Source organism: Ascaphus truei (genome assembly GCF_040206685.1).
Source record: "Ascaphus truei isolate aAscTru1 chromosome 3 unlocalized genomic scaffold, aAscTru1.hap1 SUPER_3_unloc_12, whole genome shotgun sequence".
In the NCBI taxonomy this organism is placed as follows: domain Eukaryota; kingdom Metazoa; phylum Chordata; class Amphibia; order Anura; family Ascaphidae; genus Ascaphus; species Ascaphus truei.
This window is the reverse complement of record NW_027453824.1, coordinates 39,863-58,303: the sequence shown is the minus strand read 5'-3', so window position 1 is coordinate 58,303 and position 18,441 is coordinate 39,863. Positions and strand designations below refer to the sequence as shown.

Below are 18,441 nucleotides of genomic sequence, written 5' to 3'. Positions count from 1 at the left end.
CCTGCCTCCTCTCTCTCTGCCTTACTCCTGCCTCCTCTCTCTCTGCCTTACTCCTGCCTCCTCTCTCTCTGCCTTACTCCTGCCTCCTCTCTCTCTGCCTTACTCCTGCCTCCTCTCTCTGCCTTACTCCTGCCTACTCTCTCTCTGCCTTACTCCTGCCTCCTCTCTCTCTGCCTTACTCCTGCCTTCTCTCTCTCTGCCTTACTCCTGTCTCCTCTCTCTCTGCCTTACTCCTACCTCCTCTCTCTCTGCCTTACTCCTGTCTCCTCTCTCTGCCTTACTCCTACCTCCTCTCTCTGCCTTACTCCTGTCTCCTCTCTCTCTGCCTTACTCCTGTCTCCTCTCTCTCTCTCTGCCTTACTCCTGTCTCCTCTCTCTCTCTCTGCCTTACTCCTACCTCTCTCTCTCTCTGCCTTACTCCTGCCTCCTCTCTCTCTGCCTTACTCCTGTCTCCTCTCTCTGCCTTACTCCTACCTCCTCTCTCTCTGCCTTACTCCTGCCTCCTCTCTCTCTGCCTTACTCCTGCCTCCTCTCTCTCTGCCTTACTCCTGTCTCCTCTCTCTCTGCCTTACTCCTACCTCCTCTCTCTCTGCCTTACTCCTGCCTCCTCTCTCTCTGCCTTACTCCTGCCTCCTCTCTCTCTGCCTTACTCCTGCCTCCTCTCTCTGCCTTACTCCTGCCTCCTCTCTCTCTGCCTTACTCCTGCCTCCTCTCTCTCTGCCTTACTCCTGCCTTCTCTCTCTCTGCCTTACTCCTGCCTCCTCTCTCTCTGCCTTACTCCTGTCTCCTCTCTCTCTGCCTTACTCCTACCTCCTCTCTCTCTGCCTTACTCCTGCCTCCTCTCTCTCTGCCTTACTCCTGCCTCCTCTCTCTCTGCCTTACTCCTGCCTCCTCTCTCTCTGCCTTACTCCTGCCTCCTCTCTCTCTGCCTTACTCCTGCCTCCTCTCTCTGCCTTACTCCTGCCTCCTCTCTCTCTGCCTTACTCCTGCCTCCTCTCTCTCTGCCTTACTCCTGTCTCCTCTCTCTGTCTTACTCCTGTCTCCTCTCTCTCTGCCTTACTCCTACCTCCTCTCTCTCTGCCTTACTCCTACCTCCTCTCTCTCTGCCTTACTCCTGCCTCTCTCTCTCTGCCTTACTCCTACCTCCTCTCTCTCTGCCTTACTCCTGTCTCCTCTCTCTGCCTTACTCCTACCTCCTCTCTCTCTGCCTTACTCCTGCCTCCTCTCTCTCTGCCTTACTCCTGCCTCCTCTCTCTCTGCCTTACTCCTGTCTCCTCTCTCTGCCTTACTCCTGCCTCCTCTCTCTCTCTCTGCCTTACTCCTGCCTCCTCTCTCTCTGCCTTACTCCTGCCTCCTCTCTCTCTCTCTGCCTTACTCCTGTCTCCTCTCTCTCTCTCTGCCTTACTCCTACCTCTCTCTCTCTCTGCCTTACTCCTGCCTCCTCTCTCTCTGCCTTACTCCTGTCTCCTCTCTCTGTCTTACTCCTGTCTCCTCTCTCTCTGCCTTACTCCTACCTCCTCTCTCTCTGCCTTACTCCTGCCTCCTCTCTCTCTGCCTTACTCCTGCCTCCTCTCTCTCTGCCTTACTCCTGCCTCCTCTCTCTCTGCCTTACTCCTGTCTCCTCTCTCTGCCTTACTCCTGCCTCCTCTCTCTCTCTCTGCCTTACTCCTGCCTCCTCTCTCTCTCTCTGCCTTACTCCTGTCTCCTCTCTCTCTCTCTGCCTTACTCCTACCTCTCTCTCTCTCTGCCTTACTCCTGCCTCCTCTCTCTCTGCCTTACTCCTGCCTCCTCTCTCTCTGCCTTACTCCTGCCTCCTCTCTCTCTCTCTGCCTTACTCCTGTCTCCTCTCTCTCTGCCTTACTCCTGCCTCCTCTCTCTCTGCCTTACTCCTGCCTCCTCTCTCTCTCTCTGCCTTACTCCTGTCTCCTCTCTCTCTGCCTTACTCCTGCCTCCTCTCTCTCTCTCTGCCTTACTCCTGTCTCCTCTCTCTCTGCCTTACTCCTGCCTCCTCTCTCTCTCTCTGCCTTACTCCTGTCTCCTCTCTCTCTGCCTTACTCCTGCCTCCTCTCTCTCTGCCTTACTCCTGTCTCCTCTCTCTGCCTTACTCCTCCTGCCTCCTCTCTCTCTCTCTGCCTTACTCCTGCCTCCTCTCTCTCTCTCTGCCTTACTCCTCCTGCCTCCTCTCTCTCTGCCTTACTCCTGCCTCTTCTCTCTCTCTGCCTTACTCCTGCCTCCTCTCTCTCTCTCTGCCTTACTCCTCCTGCCTCCTCTCTCTCTGCCTTACTCCTGCCTCCTCTCTCTCTGTCTTACTCCTGTCTCCTCTCTCTGCCTTACTCCTCCTGCCTCCTCTCTCTCTCTCTGCCTTACTCCTCCTGCCTCCTCTCTCTCTGCCTTACTCCTGCCTCTTCTCTCTCTCTGCCTTACTCCTGCCTCCTCTCTCTCTCTCTGCCTTACTCCTCCTGCCTCCTCTCTCTCTGCCTTACTCCTGCCTCCTCTCTCTCTGTCTTACTCCTGTCTCCTCTCTCTGCCTTACTCCTCCTGCCTCCTCTCTCTCTCTCTGCCTTACTCCTCCTGCCTCCTCTCTCTCTGCCTTACTCCTACCTCCTCTCTCTCTGCCTTACTCCTACCTCCTCTCTCTCTGCCTTACTCCTGCCTCCTCTCTCTGCCTTACTCCTACCTCCTCTCTCTCTGCCTTACTCCTGCAGGGGTTCAGGGACACAGGGATAGGATAGGGACAGGACTGTGACACAGGGACAGAACGGGGACAGGACGGAGACACAGGGATAAGATGGGGACAGGATGGAGACACGGGGATAGGACGAGGACCCGGGGACAGGACGAGGACCCGGGGACAGGACGAGGACCCGGGGACAGGACGAGGACCCGGGTACAGGACGAGGACCCGGGGACAGGACGAGGACCCGGAAACAGGACAGGAACACGGGGACAGGACGAGGACCCGGGGACAGGACGAGGACCCGGGGACAGGACGAGGACCCGGGAACAGGACAGGAACACGGGGACAGGACGAGGACCCGGGGACAGGACGAGGACCCGGGAACAGGACAGGAACACGGGGACAGGACGAGGTCCCGGGGACAGGACGAGGACCCGGGGACAGGACAGGAACACAGGGACAGGACGAGGACCCGGGGACAGGACAAGGACCCGGAGACAGGACAGGAACACGGGGACAGGACGAGGACCCGGGGATAGGACGAGGACCCGGGGACAGGACGAGGACCCGGGGACAGGACGAGGACCCGGGGACAGGACGAGGACCCGGGGACAGGACAGGAACACGGGGACAGGACGGGGATCCGGGGACAGGACGAGGACCCGGAGACAGGACAGGAACACGGGGACAGGACGAGGACCCGGTGACAGGACGAGAACCCGGGGACAGGACGAGGACCCGGGGACAGGACGAGGACCCGGGGACAGGACAGGAACACGGGGACAGGACAGGAACACGGGGACAGACGAGGACCCGGGGACAGGACAGGAACACGGGGACAGGACGAGGACCCGGGGACAGGACGAGGACCCGGGGACAGGACAGGAACACGGGGACAGGACGAGGACCCGGGGACAGGACAGGAACACGGGGACAGGACGAGGACCCGGGGACAGGACAGGAACACGGGGACAGGACGAGGACCCGGGGACAGGACGAGGACCCGGGGACAGGACAGGAACACGGGGACAGGACGAGGACCCGGGGACAGGACGAGGACCCGGGGACAGGACGGGAACACGGGGACAGGACGAAGACCCGGGGACAGGACGAGGACCCGGGGACAGGACGAGGACCCGGGGACAGGACGAGGACCCGGGGACAGGACGAGGACCCGGGGACAGGACGAGGACCCGGGGACAGGACAGGAACACGGGGACAGGACAGGAACACGGGGACAGGACGAGGACCCGGGGACAGGACGAGGACCCGGGGACAGGACGAGGACCCGGGGACAGGACGAGGACCCGGGGACAGGACAGGAACACGGGGACAGGACGAGGACCCGGGGACAGGACGAGGACCCGGGGACAGGACAGGAACACGGGGACAGGACGAGGACCCGGGGACAGGACGAGGACCCGGGAACAGGACGAGGACCCGGGAACAGGACGAGGACCCGGGGACAGGACGAGGACCCGGGGACACGACAGGAACACGGGGACAGGACGAGGACCCGGGGACAGGACGAGGACCCGGGGACAGGACAGGAACACGGGGACAGGACGAGGACCCGGGGACAGGACGAGGACCCGGGAACAGGACGAGGACCCGGGAACAGGACGAGGACCCGGGGACAGGACGAGGACCCGGGGACAGGACAGGAACACGGGGACAGGACAGGAACACGGGGACAGGACGGGGATCCGGGGACAGGATGGGAACACAGGGAAAGGACAGGGACAAGACGGGAATACAGGAAAAGGACGGGGACAAGACGGGAACACAGGGACAGGACGGGGACACAGGACAGGGACAAGACGGGAATACAGGGAAAGGACGGGGACAAGACGGGAACATAGGGACAGGACGGGAACACAGGGACAGGACAGGGACAAGACGGGAATACAGGGAAAGGACGGGAACATAGGGACAGGACAGGGACAAGACGGGAATACAGGGAAAGGACAGGGACAAGACGGGAATACAGGAAAAGGACAGGGACAAGACGGGAACACAGGGACAGGACGGGAACACAGGGACAGGACAGGGACAAGACGGGAATACAGGGAAAGGACGGGGACAAGACGGGAACATAGGGACAGGACAGGGACAAGACGGGAATACAGGGAAAGGACAGGGACAAGACGGGAATACAGGAAAAGGACGGGGACAAGGCGGGAACACAGGGACAGGACGGGGACACAGGGACAGGACGGGAACACAGGGACAGGACAGGGACAAGACGGGAATACAGGGAAAGGACGGGGACAAGACGGGAACATAGGGACAGGACAGGGACAAGACGGGAATACAGGGAAAGGACGGGGACAGGACGGGAACACAGGGAAAGGACGGGAACACAGGGAAAGGACGGGGACAGGACGGGAACATAGGGACAAGACGGGAATACAGGGACAGGACGGGAACACAGGGACAGGACGGGAACACAGGGAAAGGACGGGAACACAGGGAAAGGACGGGAACACAGGGACAGGACGGGAACACAGGGACAGACGGGAACACAGGGACAGGACGGGAACACAGGGACAGGACGGGAACACAGGGACAGGACGGGAACACGGACAGGACGGGAACAGGATGGGAACACAGGGATAGGACGGGAACACAGGGACAGGACGGGGACAGGAAGGGAACACAGGGAAAGGACGGGGACAGGACGGGAACACAGGGACAAGACGGGAACACAGGGACAGGACGGGAACACAGGGACAGGACGGGAACACAGGGACAGACCGGGGACAGGATGGGAACACAGGGACAGGCCGGGGACAGGATGGGAACACAGGGACAGGCCGGGGACAGGACGGGAACCTAGGGACAGGACGGGAACCTAGGGACAGGACGGGAACACAGGGACAGGACGGGAACACAGGGACAGGACGGGAACACAGGGACAGGACGGGAACACAGGGACAGGACGGGAAAACAGGGACAGGACGGAAACACAGGGACAGGACGGAAACACAGGGACAAGACGGGGACAGGATGGGAACACAGGGAAAGGACGGGGACAGGACGGGGACACAGGGACAGGACGGAAACACAGGGACAAGACGGGGACAGGATGGGAACACAGGGAAAGGACGGGGACAGGACGGGAACACAGGGACAGGATGGAAACACAGGGACAGGACGGGAACACGGAGACAAGACGGGAACACGGGGACAGGACGGGAACACAGGGACAAGACGGGAACACAGGGACAAGACGGGAACACGGACAGGATGGGAACACAGGGACAGGACGGGAACACAAGGATAGGATGGGAACACAGGGAAAGGACAGGGACAGGACGGGGACACGGGGACAGGACGGGAACACAGGGAAAGGACAGGGACAGGACGGGAACACGGGGACAGGACGGGAACACAGGGACAGGACGGGAACACAGGGAAAGGACAGGGACAGGACGGGAACACGGGGACAGGACGGGAACACAGGGAAAGGACGGGGACAGGACGGGAACATAGGGACAGGATGGGAACACAGGGAAAGGACGGGGACAGGACGGGAACATAGGGACAGGACGGGAACACAAGGACAAGACGGGAACACAGGGACAGGATGGGAACACAGGGAAAGGACGGGAACAGGACGGGAACATAGAGACAGGACGGGAACACAAGGACAAGACGGGAACACAGGGACAGGATGGGAACACAGGGAAAGGACGGGGACAGGACGGGAACATAGGGACAGGACGGGAACACAAGGACAAGACGGGAACACAGGGACAGGACGGGAACACAGGGAAAGGACGGGGACACAAGGACAAGACGGGAACACAGGGACAGGACGGGAACACAGGGACAGGACGGGAACACGGGGACAGGACGGGAACATGGGGACAGGACGGGAACACAGGGACAGGACGGAAACACAGGGACAGGACGGGGACACAGGGACAGGACGGAAACACAGGGACAAGACGAGGACAGGATGGGAACACAGGGAAAGGACAGGGACAGGACGGGAACACAAGGACAAGACGGGAACACAGGGACAGGATGGGAACACAGGGAAAGGACGCGGACAGGACGGGAACACAGGGACAGGACGGGAACACAGGGACAGGACGGGAACACAGGGACAAGACGGGAACACGGGGACAGGACGGGAACACGGGGACAGGACGGGAACACAGGGACAGGACGGGAACACAGGGACAGGACGGGAACACAGGGACAGGACGGGAACACAGGGACAGGACGGGAACACAGGGACAGGACGGGAACACAGGGACAGGACGGGGACACAGGGACAGGACGGAAACACAGGGACAAGACGAGGACAGGATGGGAACACAGGGAAAGGACGGGGACAGGACGGGAACACAAGGACAAGACGGGAACACAGGGACAGGATGGGAACACAGGGAAAGGACGCGGACAGGACGGGAACACAGGGACAGGACGGGAACACAGGGACAGGACGGGAACACAGGGATAGGACGGAAACACAGGGACAAACGGGAACACAGGGACAGGACGGGAACACAGGGACAGGACGGGAACACAGGGACAAGACGGGAACACAGGGACAGGACGGGAACACAGGGACAAGACGGGAACACAGGGACAGGACGGGAACACAGGGACAAGACGGGAACATAGGGACAGGACGGGAACACAGGGACAGGACGGGAACACAGGGACAAGACGGGAACACGGATAGGACGGGAACACGGGGAAAGGACGGGAACACAGGGACAGGACGGGAACACAGGGAAAGGACAGGGACACGGAGACAAGACGGGAACACGGGGACAGGACGGGAACACAGGGACAAGACGGGAACACAGGGACAGGACGGGAACACAGGGACAGGACGGGAACACATGGACAGGACGGGAACACATGGACAGGACGGGAACACAGGGACAGGACGGGAACACAGGGACAGGATGGGAACACAGGGACAGGACGGGAACACAAGGATAGGATGGGAACACGGGGAAAGGACAGGGACACAGGGACAGCACGGGGACAGGAAGGGAACACAGGGAAAGGACAGGGACAGGACGGGAACACGGGGACAGGACGGGAACACAGGGAAAGGACGGGGACAGGACGGGAACATAGGGACAGGATGGGAACACAGGGAAAGGACAGGGACAGGACGGGAACACAAGGACAAGACGGGAACACAGGGACAGGATGGGAACACAGGGAAAGGACGGGAACATAGGGACAGGACGGGAACACAAGGACAAGACGGGAACACAGGGACAGGATGGGAACACAGGGAAAGGACGGGGACAGGACGGGAACATAGGGACAGGACGGGAACACAAGGACAAGACGGGAACACAGGGACAAGACGGGAACACAGGGACAGGCCGGGGACAGGATGGGAACACAGGGAAAGGACGGGAACACAGGGACAGGACGGGAACACAGGGACAGGACGGGAACACAGGGACAGACGGGAACACAGGGACAGGACGGGAACACAGGGACAGACGGGAACACAGGGACAGGACGGGAACACAGGGACAGGACGGGAACACAGGGACAGGACGGGAACACAGGGACAGGACGGGAACACAGGGACAAGACGGGAACACGGGGACAGGACGGGAACACGGGGACAGGACGGGAACACAGGGACAGGACGGGAACACAGGGACAGGACGGAAACACAGGGACAGGACGGAAACACAGGGACAGGCCGGGGACAGGATGGGAACACAGGGAAAGGACGGGGACAGGACGGGAACCTAGGGACAGGACGGGAACACAAGGACAAGACGGGAACACAGGGACAGGACGGGAACACAGGGACAGGACGGGAACACGGGGACAGGACGGGAACACAAGGACAAGACGGAAACACAGGGACAGGACGGGAACACGGAAAGGACGCGGACAGGACGGGCACACAGGGACAGGAGGGGAAAACAGGGACAGGACGGGAACACAGGGATAGGACGGGAACACAGGGACAGGACGAGGACACAGGGACAAGACGGGAACACAGGGACAGAACTGGGACAAGCCAAAGTACAGGCAAGGACCTTTAGTTAAGCTACAAACTAAAACAAGGGCAACAGGCAAAAGCATAAGCCAGGCAGAGAGCAGGCTATGCCCCCTCTCTGAGGCTCGTTGTTACTCTCTCCTTCTCCCTCTCTCTGAGGCTCATTATTACTCTCTCCTTCTCTCTCTCTGAGGCTCGTTATTACTATCTCCTCTCTCTCTCTGAGGCTCGTTATTCCTCTCTCCTTCTCTCTCTCTGAGGCTCGTTATTACTCTCTCATTCTCTCTCTCTGAGGCTCGTTATTACTATCTCCTCTCTCTCTCTGAGGCTCGTTATTCCTCTCTCTCTCTGAGGCTCGTTATTACTCTCTCCTCTCTCTCTGAGGCTCGTTATTACTATCTCCTCTCTCTCTGAGGCTCGTTATTACTCTCTCCTCTCTCTCTGAGGCTCGTTATTACTATCTCCTCTCTCTCTGAGGCTCGTTATTACTCTCTCCTCTCTCTCTGAGGCTCGTTATTACTCTCTCCTTCTCTCTCTCTGAGACTCGTTATTACTATCTCCTCTCTCTCTTTCTGAGGCTCATTATTACTCTCCTCTCTCTCTGAGGCTCGTTATTACTTTCTCCTTCTCCCTCTCTCTGAGGCTCGTTATTACTCTCTCCTTCTCTCTCTCTCTGAGGCTCGTTATTACTCTCGCCTTCTCTCGCTCTCTGAGGCTCGTTATTACTCTCTCCTTCTCTCTCTCTGAGGCTCGTTATTACTATCTCCTCTCTCTCTCTGAGTCTCGTTATTCCTCTCTCTCTCTGAGGCTCGTTATTACTCTCTTTTCTCTCTCTGAGGCTCGTTATTACTCTCTCCTTCTCTCTCTCTGAGACTCGTTATTACTATCTCCTCTCTCTCTTTCTGAGGCTCATTATTACTCTCCTCTCTCTCTGAGGCTCGTTATTACTCTCTCCTTCTCCCTCTCTCTGAGGCTCGTTATTACTCTCTCCTTCTCTCTCTCTCTGAGGCTCGTTATTACTCTCGCCTTCTCTCTCTCTCTGAGGCTCGTTATTCCTCTCTCTCTCTGAGGCTCGTTATTACTATCTCCTCTCTCTCTCTGAGGCTCGTTATTCCTCTCTCTCTCTGAGGCTCGTTATTACTCTCTCCTCTCTCTCTGAGGCTCGTTATTACTATCTCCTCTCTCTCTGAGGCTCGTTATTACTCTCTCCTCTCTCTCTCTGAGGCTCGTTATTCCTCTCTCTCTCTCTGAGGCTCGTTATTACTATCTCCTTCTCTCTCTCTGAGGCTCGTTATTACTCTCTCCTTCTCTCTCTCTGAGGCTCGTTATTACTCTCTCCTCTCTCTCTCTGAGGCTCATTATTACTATCTCTCTCTCTGAGGCTCGTTATTACTCTCTCCTTCTCTCTCTCTGAGGCTCGTTATTTCTCTCTCCTCTCTCTCTCTGAGGCTCGTTATTACTATCTCCTCTCTCTGAGGCTCGTTATTACTCTCTCCTCTCTCTCTGAGGCTCGTTATTACTCTCTCCTTCTCTCTCTCTCTGAGGCTCGTTATTACTCTCTCCTCTCTCTCTCTCTCTCTCTCTGAGGCTCGTTATTACTCTCTCCTTCTCTCTCTCTGAGACTCGTTATTACTATCTCCTCTCTCTCTTTCTGAGGCTCATTATTACTCTCCTCTCTCTCTGAGGCTCGTTATTACTCTCTCCTTCTCCCTCTCTCTGAGGCTCGTTATTACTCTCTCCTTCTCTCTCTTTCTGAGGCTCATTATTACTCTCCTCTCTCTCTGAGGCTCGTTATTACTCTCTCCTTCTCCCTCTCTCTGAGGCTCGTTATTACTCTCTCCTTCTCTCTCTCTCTGAGGCTCGTTATTACTCTCGCCTTCTCTCTCTCTCTGAGGCTCGTTATTCCTCTCTCTCTCTGAGGCTCGTTATTACTATCTCCTTCTCTCTCTCTGAGGCTCGTTATTACTATCTCCTCTCTCTCTCTCTGAGGCTCGTTATTACTCTCTCCTCTCTCTCTGAGGCTCGTTATTACTATCTCCTCTCTCTCTGAGGCTCGTTATTACTCTCTCCTCTCTCTCTCTGAGGCTCGTTATTCCTCTCTCTCTCTCTGAGGCTCGTTATTACTATCTCCTTCTCTCTCTCTGAGGCTCGTTATTACTCTCTCCTTCTCTCTCTCTGAGGCTCGTTATTACTCTCTCCTCTCTCTCTCTGAGGCTCATTATTACTATCTCTCTCTCTTAGGCTCGTTATTACTCTCTCCTTCTCTCTCTCTGAGGCTCGTTATTTCTCTCTCCTCTCTCTCTCTGAGGCTCGTTATTACTATCTCCTCTCTCTGAGGCTCGTTATTACTCTCTCCTCTCTCTCTGAGGCTCGTTATTACTCTCTCCTTCTCTCTCTCTCTGAGGCTCGTTATTACTCTCTCCTCTCTCTCTCTCTCTCTCTGAGGCTCGTTATTACTCTCTCCTTCTCTCTCTCTGAGGCTCGTTATTACTCTCTCCTCTCTCTCTGAGGCTCGTTATTACTCTCTCCTTCTCTCTCTCTGAGGCTCGTTATTTCTCTCTCCTCTCTCTCTGACGCTCGTTATTACTCTCTCCTCTCTCTCTCTGAGGCTCGTTATTACTCCTTCTCTCTCTCTGAGGCTTGTTATTACTCTCTCCTCTCTCTCTGAGGCTCGTTATTACTCTCTCCTTCTCTCTCTCTCTGAGGCTCGTTATTACTCTCTCCTTCTCTCTCTCTGAGGCTCGTTATTACTCTCTCCTCTCTCTCTGAGGCTCGTTATTACTCTCTCCTCTCTCTCTGAGGCTCGTTATTACTCTCTCCTTCTCTCTCTCTCTGAGGCTCGTTATTACTCTCTCCTCTCTCTCTGAGGCTCGTTATTACTATCTCCTCTCTCTCTCTGAGGCTCGTTATTACTCTCTCCTCTCTCTCTGAGGCTCGTTATTACTCTCTCCTCTCTCTCTGAGGCTCGTTATTTCTCTCTCCTTCTCTCTCTCTGAGGCTCGTTATTACTATCTCCTTCTCTCTCTCTGAGGCTCGTTATTACTCTCTCCTTCTCTCTCTCTCTGCGGCTTGTTATTTCTCTCTCCTCCTCTCTCTCTGCGGCTCTTTATTACTCTCTCTTCTCTCTCTGAGGCTCGTTATTACTCTCTCCTCTCTCTCTGAGGCTCGTTATTACTCTCTCCTTCTCTCTCTCTCTGAGGCTCGGTATTACTCTCTCCTCTCTCTCTCTGAGGCTCGTTATTACTCTCTCCTCTCTCTCTCTCTGAGACTCGTTATTACTCTCTCCTCTCTCTCTCTCTGAGGCTCGTTATTACTATCTCCTTCTCTCTCTCTATGAGGCTCGTTATTACTCTCTCCTCTCTCTCTGAGGCTCGTTATTACTCTCTTTTCTCTCTCTGAGGCTCGTTATTACTCTCTCCTTCTCTCTCTCTCTCTGAGGCTCGTTATTACTCTCTCCTCTCTCTCTCTGAGGCTCGTTATTACTCTCTCCTCTCTCTCTCTCTGAGGCTCGTTATTACTATCTCCTTCTCTCTCTCTCTGAGGCTCGTTATTACTCTCTCCTTCTCTCTCTCTGAGGCTCGTTATTACTCTCTCCTCTCTCTCTCTCTGAGGCTCGTTATTACTCTCCTTCTCTCTGACGCTCGTTATTACTATCTCCTTCTCTCTCTGAGGCTCTTTATTACTCTCTCCTCTCTCTCTGAGGCTCGTTATTACTATCTCCTCTCTCTCTGAGGCTCGTTATTACTATCTCCTCTCTCTCTGAGGCTCGTTATTACTCTCTCCTCTCTCTCTCTGAGGCTCGTTATTTCTCTCTCCTCTCTCTCTCTGAGGCTCATTATTACTCTCTCCTTCTCTTTCTCTGAGGCTCGTTATTACTCTCTCCTCTCTCTCTAAGGCTCGTTGTTACTCTCTCCTCTCTCTTTGAGGCTCGTTATTCCTCTCTCTCTCTGAGGCTCGTTATTACTATCTCCTCTCTCTCTGAGGCTCGTTATTACTCTCTCCTCTCTCTCTCTGAGGCTCGTTATTACTCTTTCCTCTCTCTTTCTGAGGCTCGTTATTACTATCTCCTTCTCTCTCTCTGAGGCTCGTTATTACTCTCTCCTCTCTCTCTCTGAGGCTCGTTATTACTCTCTCCTCTCTCTCTCTGAGGCTCGTTATTACTCTCTCCTCTCTCTCTGAGGCTCGTTATTACTCTCTCCTCTCTCTTTGAGGCTCGTTATTACTCTCCTTCTCTCTCTCTGAAGCTCGTTATTACGCTCTCCTCTCTCTCTGAGGCTCGTTATTACTCTCTCCTTCTCTCTCTTTGAGGCTCGTTATTACTCTCTCCTCTCTGAGGCTCGTTATTACTCTCTCCTCTCTCTCTGAAGCTCGTTATTACTCTCTCCTCTCTCTCTGAGGCTCGTTATTACTCTCTCCTCTCTCTTTGAAGCTCGTTATTACTCTCTCCTCTCTCTCTGAGGCTCTTTAATCCTCTCTCCTCTCTGAGGCTCTTTAATACTCTCCTCTCTGAGGCTCGTTATTACTCTCTCCTTCTCTCTCTGACGCTCGTTATTACTATCTCCTCTCTCTCTGAGGCTCGTTATTACTCTCTCCTTCTCTCTCTCTCTGAGGCTCGTTATTACTCTCTCCTTCTCTCTCTCTCTGAGGCTCGTTATTACTCTCTCCTTCTCTCTCTCTGAGGCTCGTTATTACTCTCTCCTTCTCTCTCTCTGAGGCTCGTTATTTCTCTCTCCTCTCTCTCTCTCTGAGGCTCATTATTACTCTCTCCTTCTCTCTCTCTGATGCTCGTTATTACTCTCTCCTCTCTCTCTGAGGCTCGTTATTACTCTCTCCTCTCTCTTTGAGGCTCGTTATTCCTCTCTCTCTCTGAGGCTCGTTATTACTATCTCCTCTCTCTCTGAGGCTCGTTATTACTCTCTCCTTCTCTCTCTCTGAGGCTCGTTATTACTCTCTCCTCTCTGAGGCTCTTTAATACTCTCTCCTCTCTGAGGCTCGTTATTACTCTCTCCTCTCTCTCTCTCTCTCTTATGTTCTCTCCTGCTCTCGCTCCTGCTCTCTTGCACTCTAGGACACTCTGTGCTCTGATGCTTTGTCCTGCACTCTCTGCAGCTCCAGTTGCAGCTCAGTCAGGATCTCGGACTCTTGCACTCCGACGACGGCTCCGGGAAGAACAAGCGCGGCGTCCTCCCCAAGCAGGCGACTAACGTCATGCGCTCCTGGCTCTTCCAGCACATCGGGGTACGTACCACCCGTACCTGCCCTGCGGGTACTGTGTGCAGTCAGTGTGTGCATGCAATTGGTCCCTGACAGGCGGTCAGTGCTTGCATGTGGTTAGTGCATGCCATGCCGGTGGTCAGTGCATATGGTTAGTGCGTGCCGGCGGTCAGTGGATGCGGTCAGTGTATGCAGTTAGTGCGTGCCAGCGGTCAGTGCGTATCGGCGGTCAGTGTATGCCGGCAGTCAGTTCATGCGGTCAATGCATGCTGGCGTTCAGTTCATGCGGTTAGTGCATGCCGGCGGTCAGTGCATGCCGGCGGTCAGTGGATGCGGTCAGTGAATGCAGTTAGTGCGTGCCGGCGGTCAGTGCGTATCGGCGGTCAGTGTGTGCCGGCAGTCAGTTCATGCGGTCAATGCATGCTGGCGGTCAGTTCATGCGGTTAGTGCATGACAGCGGTCAGTGCATGCCGGCGGTCAGTGCGTATCGGCGGTCAGTTCATGCGGTCAATGCATGCCGGCGGTCAGTTCATGCGGTTAGTGCAAGCCGGTGGTCAGTGCATGCTGGCGGTCAGTGCCAGCGGTTTTTATGGTTTGTGCTCCTTTGCAGCACCCGTACCCCACAGAGGATGAAAAGAAACAGATAGCGGTTCAGACAAACCTCACCCTGCTTCAGGTGAACAACTGGTGAGTACTTGAGTACTAATACCTGAGTACTGTCTAATACCCAAGTGCCATTACCTGGGCCTGTCTAATACCAGAATACATATACCTAGTTACTGTCTATTACCTGAGCACTGTCTAATACTTGAGTACCAATACCTGACTACTGCTACAGTGCCCACACATTAAAACCTGGGTACTATTTAGACCCCAAGTACTTACCCAATACCTAAGCACCTTCTCAATACCCAAGCACTGTCTAACACCTAAGTACTGACTCAATGCCTGAGTACTTTCTTGTACTTGATTACTACCTCAACACCACCAGTACTACTTCAATAGGTGATTGCTAATACCAAAGTATCTGCCCCATATCTGAGTACTAATGCTGCCCAGTACTGAGCCCGACTAAGTATTACCCCATGTCTAAGTACTACCCAATATCCGAGTAATGCGAATATCTCATCCTCATGTTGCTCCATACTCGGAGCACTGCACCATTGTGACGGTAGGGGTAGCTGGGGGACTTAATAAAGAGAAATCCCAGCTATTTACCCCTAAATCCATGTAACTTTGCCAGCTATGTAAGGCTTATTTCAGCCAAATGTAATTTAATATCAGAGGGAGAACAGGGAATGTATAATGCACTATGTCTGTAAGAATGAATTTCAATGCATGTATTCTGTCTTCCCTGTGACAATCCTTTCCCCAATCAACATTGTTCTGTGATGTGATTTGGGCTAGCTGTGTGTAATGCTAAGTCCTGTCTTTTACATAATTACCTTATGTCTGCATTTATACATGTGTTAGCAATTCCCCCCCAGCTTAGGTACAGTAGTTGGTATTGTGTGGTGATGGAATTAACATGCAAGAGAGTAAATTAGATATTCCACTATTACTGTCATTTCTATGGAGAAAGACTAGTAATTCACTCAGTTGAAGCTCTCCATATCAATAGATCAGAACAAAGGTAGAAGATTAGTTAAATGAATCAGTTATCAGATCTGAGCCCCTGGCAATGTTTCTCTTGGCTGGCTGCCTCAATGTTAAAAGAGAGCCACCAAGGGGTATATAAGGGGTGCTGTTGGACAGAGCATTGGTTACCCGCAGAGGGAGAGACACTCTGGGAGGGAGTGTGGAGATTCCCTCAGAAGTCCACCTCTGAGAAGGAGTGTGGAGTTTGCTGAAGTCCATCTCTGGGAATGAGTGTGGAGATACATTTCAGAGGGGCTGCTGTGTGCAGCACTTTGATATCCTGGAGCAGAGAAGCAGACAGGGGAAACCCATTTGATGTGGGTCCTTGCACCTAGGAAAGGTAGATTTCATCCCCCAGACCCCTGTGTGTATATTTTTGTATTTTGTATTTCTGTGTGTTTACGAGGATTTATCCAAAATAAACCTCATTTTATTTCATTACTGTGTTTTGCCCTGTGACTGATCCCCTAAATATAAATGGTATTAAAAGTCCTAGTCTACCGTGACAGCCATATTGCGCTATACTCAGAGCACTGCACCATACTGTTATATACAGCATCATATACTGAGCAATATAGTAGGACCCAAGTAATGACCCCTGTTAGAAAAGTCTCTTCGCGATATAATAATCAGGAATCCGGTTTCCAGTTCAAAATCCGCAGCCTTTATTCTTTCTTCAATCAGCTTTAGCAGAGATACAGCATACAGCATGCTATATACTGCAGCTCAGCTTAAAGTATGTGACGGCAGATCATTAGATGCTTCTATTCCATGTAAGATGGTGGTAGAAGGCAGTTATTTATGCTTAACATTGCTCCCTTCTTATAAGCTCAGGACAAAGAGATATATAAATTACTTATCAGCTAACCCCCTTTTGCTGACTGAAACATTCTTGGTTTTTAGCACTATGCTGTATTTACTCTACTTACAACAAATTGCTCTTAGCAAACATCTGTCTAGGAACTTATCTTTATCACTACTTGGTTTCAAGTTGCCCTCTGAAGTTTCAAGCTGTAATCCTTCATGAGTTGAGTAACTGAAAACATTTTTACCTATTGAGTGCTGAATATATATATATATATAGCTATCCTGCTTAATATGTAAAATAATATATATCAAGCCCCTCTTTGATACTTTAAAAGTATCATTGATACGCTGATGTTGTAATTAAAAAAATAATAATTTATACTCCGCATCAGCTATATCTGCATTCACTTTTCTTATTCTTCTAAACAGAATAACACAACATATAATCAATACGAAGATTAAAATAGCAAATTATTAACAGAGGAAGGGTTATCCAATGTATCATTTCTTGGGAAAGAGAAGGCATTTATCCAAACCATAATTCTTCTCCATCAGGATATATTTTCTTCACTATATCCCAATATCACTGGATATACACACCTCTGGTAATATATCAATGTGACATTTACAGTAATATGTATAATTGGTTTTACTTAATACGTAACAACATTGTGATTATACATTTTAACTTCCTCCGCAATATAACTAAGATACGCCCTTTCCTCTGCTGCTCGACTGCTAAAACTCTGACTCAGGCCCTCATTCTCTCCCGTCTTGATTACTGCAACCTCCTGCTGTCCGGCCTTCCTGCCTCTCACCTGTCTCCCCTACAATCTATCCTAAACGCTGCTGCCAGAATCACTCTACCCTTTCCGAGATCTGTCTCAGCGTCTCCCCTCCTGAAATCCCTCTCCTGGCTTCCGATCAAATCCCGCATCTCACACCCCATTCTTCTCCTCACTTTTAAAGCTTTACACTCTTCTGCCCCTCCTTACATCTCAGCCCTAATTTCTCGCTATGCACCATCCCGACTCTTCCGTTCTTCTCAAGGATTCCTTCTCTCTACCCCCTTTGTATCTAAAGCCCTCTCCCGCCTTAAACCTTCCTCACTTTCTGCCCCGCAACTCTGGAATGCCCGTCCCCTCAATACCCCACTAGCACCCACTCTATCCACTTTTAAGACCCACCTTAAGATGCACTTGCTTAAAGAAGCATATGAGTAGCACTGTGGCTAATACTATACACGATACATCAAGCTTGGCCTCCTGCACACGCACTTACCAGAACGCCCTCCTACTGTCTCTGTACATTCTTCCTACCTACCAATTAGATTGTAAGCTCCTCGGAGCAGGGACTCCTCTTCCTAAATGTTACTTTTATGTCAGAAGCACTTATTCCCATGACCTGTTATATATATATATATATATATATAAAACTGAAATCTTGTTTGTCTGTGGGTTGTTGCTGATTGGTTGCTGGTGGCTCACGCTCTGATTGGCCTGCGGGGTGGGATGACGTCACAAACAACAGGGCTACACACAACCTCACCCTCAGCCTCCTCACACCGCCTGCCCCTCTGCCCGAGAGACACACGCCGTGCAGCGAACTCCCTAAACCCAGTGCAAACCCACCGTAGCAAGACCGCCAGGTACCATCCACCCCACCCGCCGCTCACACCCTCCATCCGCCACTCCTCACCTCCACCGGCCCCACCACCTGACACACAGCACCCGCCTGCAGCTCCTCACCTCAACACGCCCTCTCCTCACACGCTAGACCCAGCCGCCGCCTGACACACAGCACCCACCCGCAGCTCATCACCACAATGCCCCACCGCCTCACAACCCGCCCGCTGCCTGACCTCAACGCCCGCCGCCGCCTCGCCTTAACCGCCGCTCCTCAATTCAACGCCCCGCCGCTGACACGCACCACCCGCCCCACCGCCGCCGCTCCTCACCTGAACACCCTGCCGCCTGAACACCCGCCCGCAGCTCCTCACCTCCACCCGCCCTCCCTGCACACGCTACACACCACCCGCCCCTCACCTCAACACCCCGCCGCCTCTCCCCTCAGCGGGGACCGCCGGGTGTGCCGGGGAGGGGGG

The 18,441-nt window shown here is 53.6% G+C and overlaps 1 protein-coding gene across 6 annotated transcripts in view; it reads left to right on the top strand.

The window, feature by feature from the left end:
• Positions 1-18,441, top strand: part of PKNOX1 (PBX/knotted 1 homeobox 1) — a 236,018-nt gene that overhangs the window by 184,248 nt on the left and 33,329 nt on the right. For all 6 annotated transcript variants that reach the window (XR_012790040.1, XM_075580548.1, XM_075580545.1 and 3 more), the window contains 2 exons: positions 13,788-13,916; positions 14,503-14,579. Coding sequence is in view for 5 of the 6 variants with exons in the window: in XM_075580548.1 (XP_075436663.1) it covers positions 13,788-13,916; positions 14,503-14,579 (206 nt within the window). In the remaining variant the exon portion in view is untranslated. The remainder of the gene's footprint in view (positions 1-13,787; positions 13,917-14,502; positions 14,580-18,441) is intronic.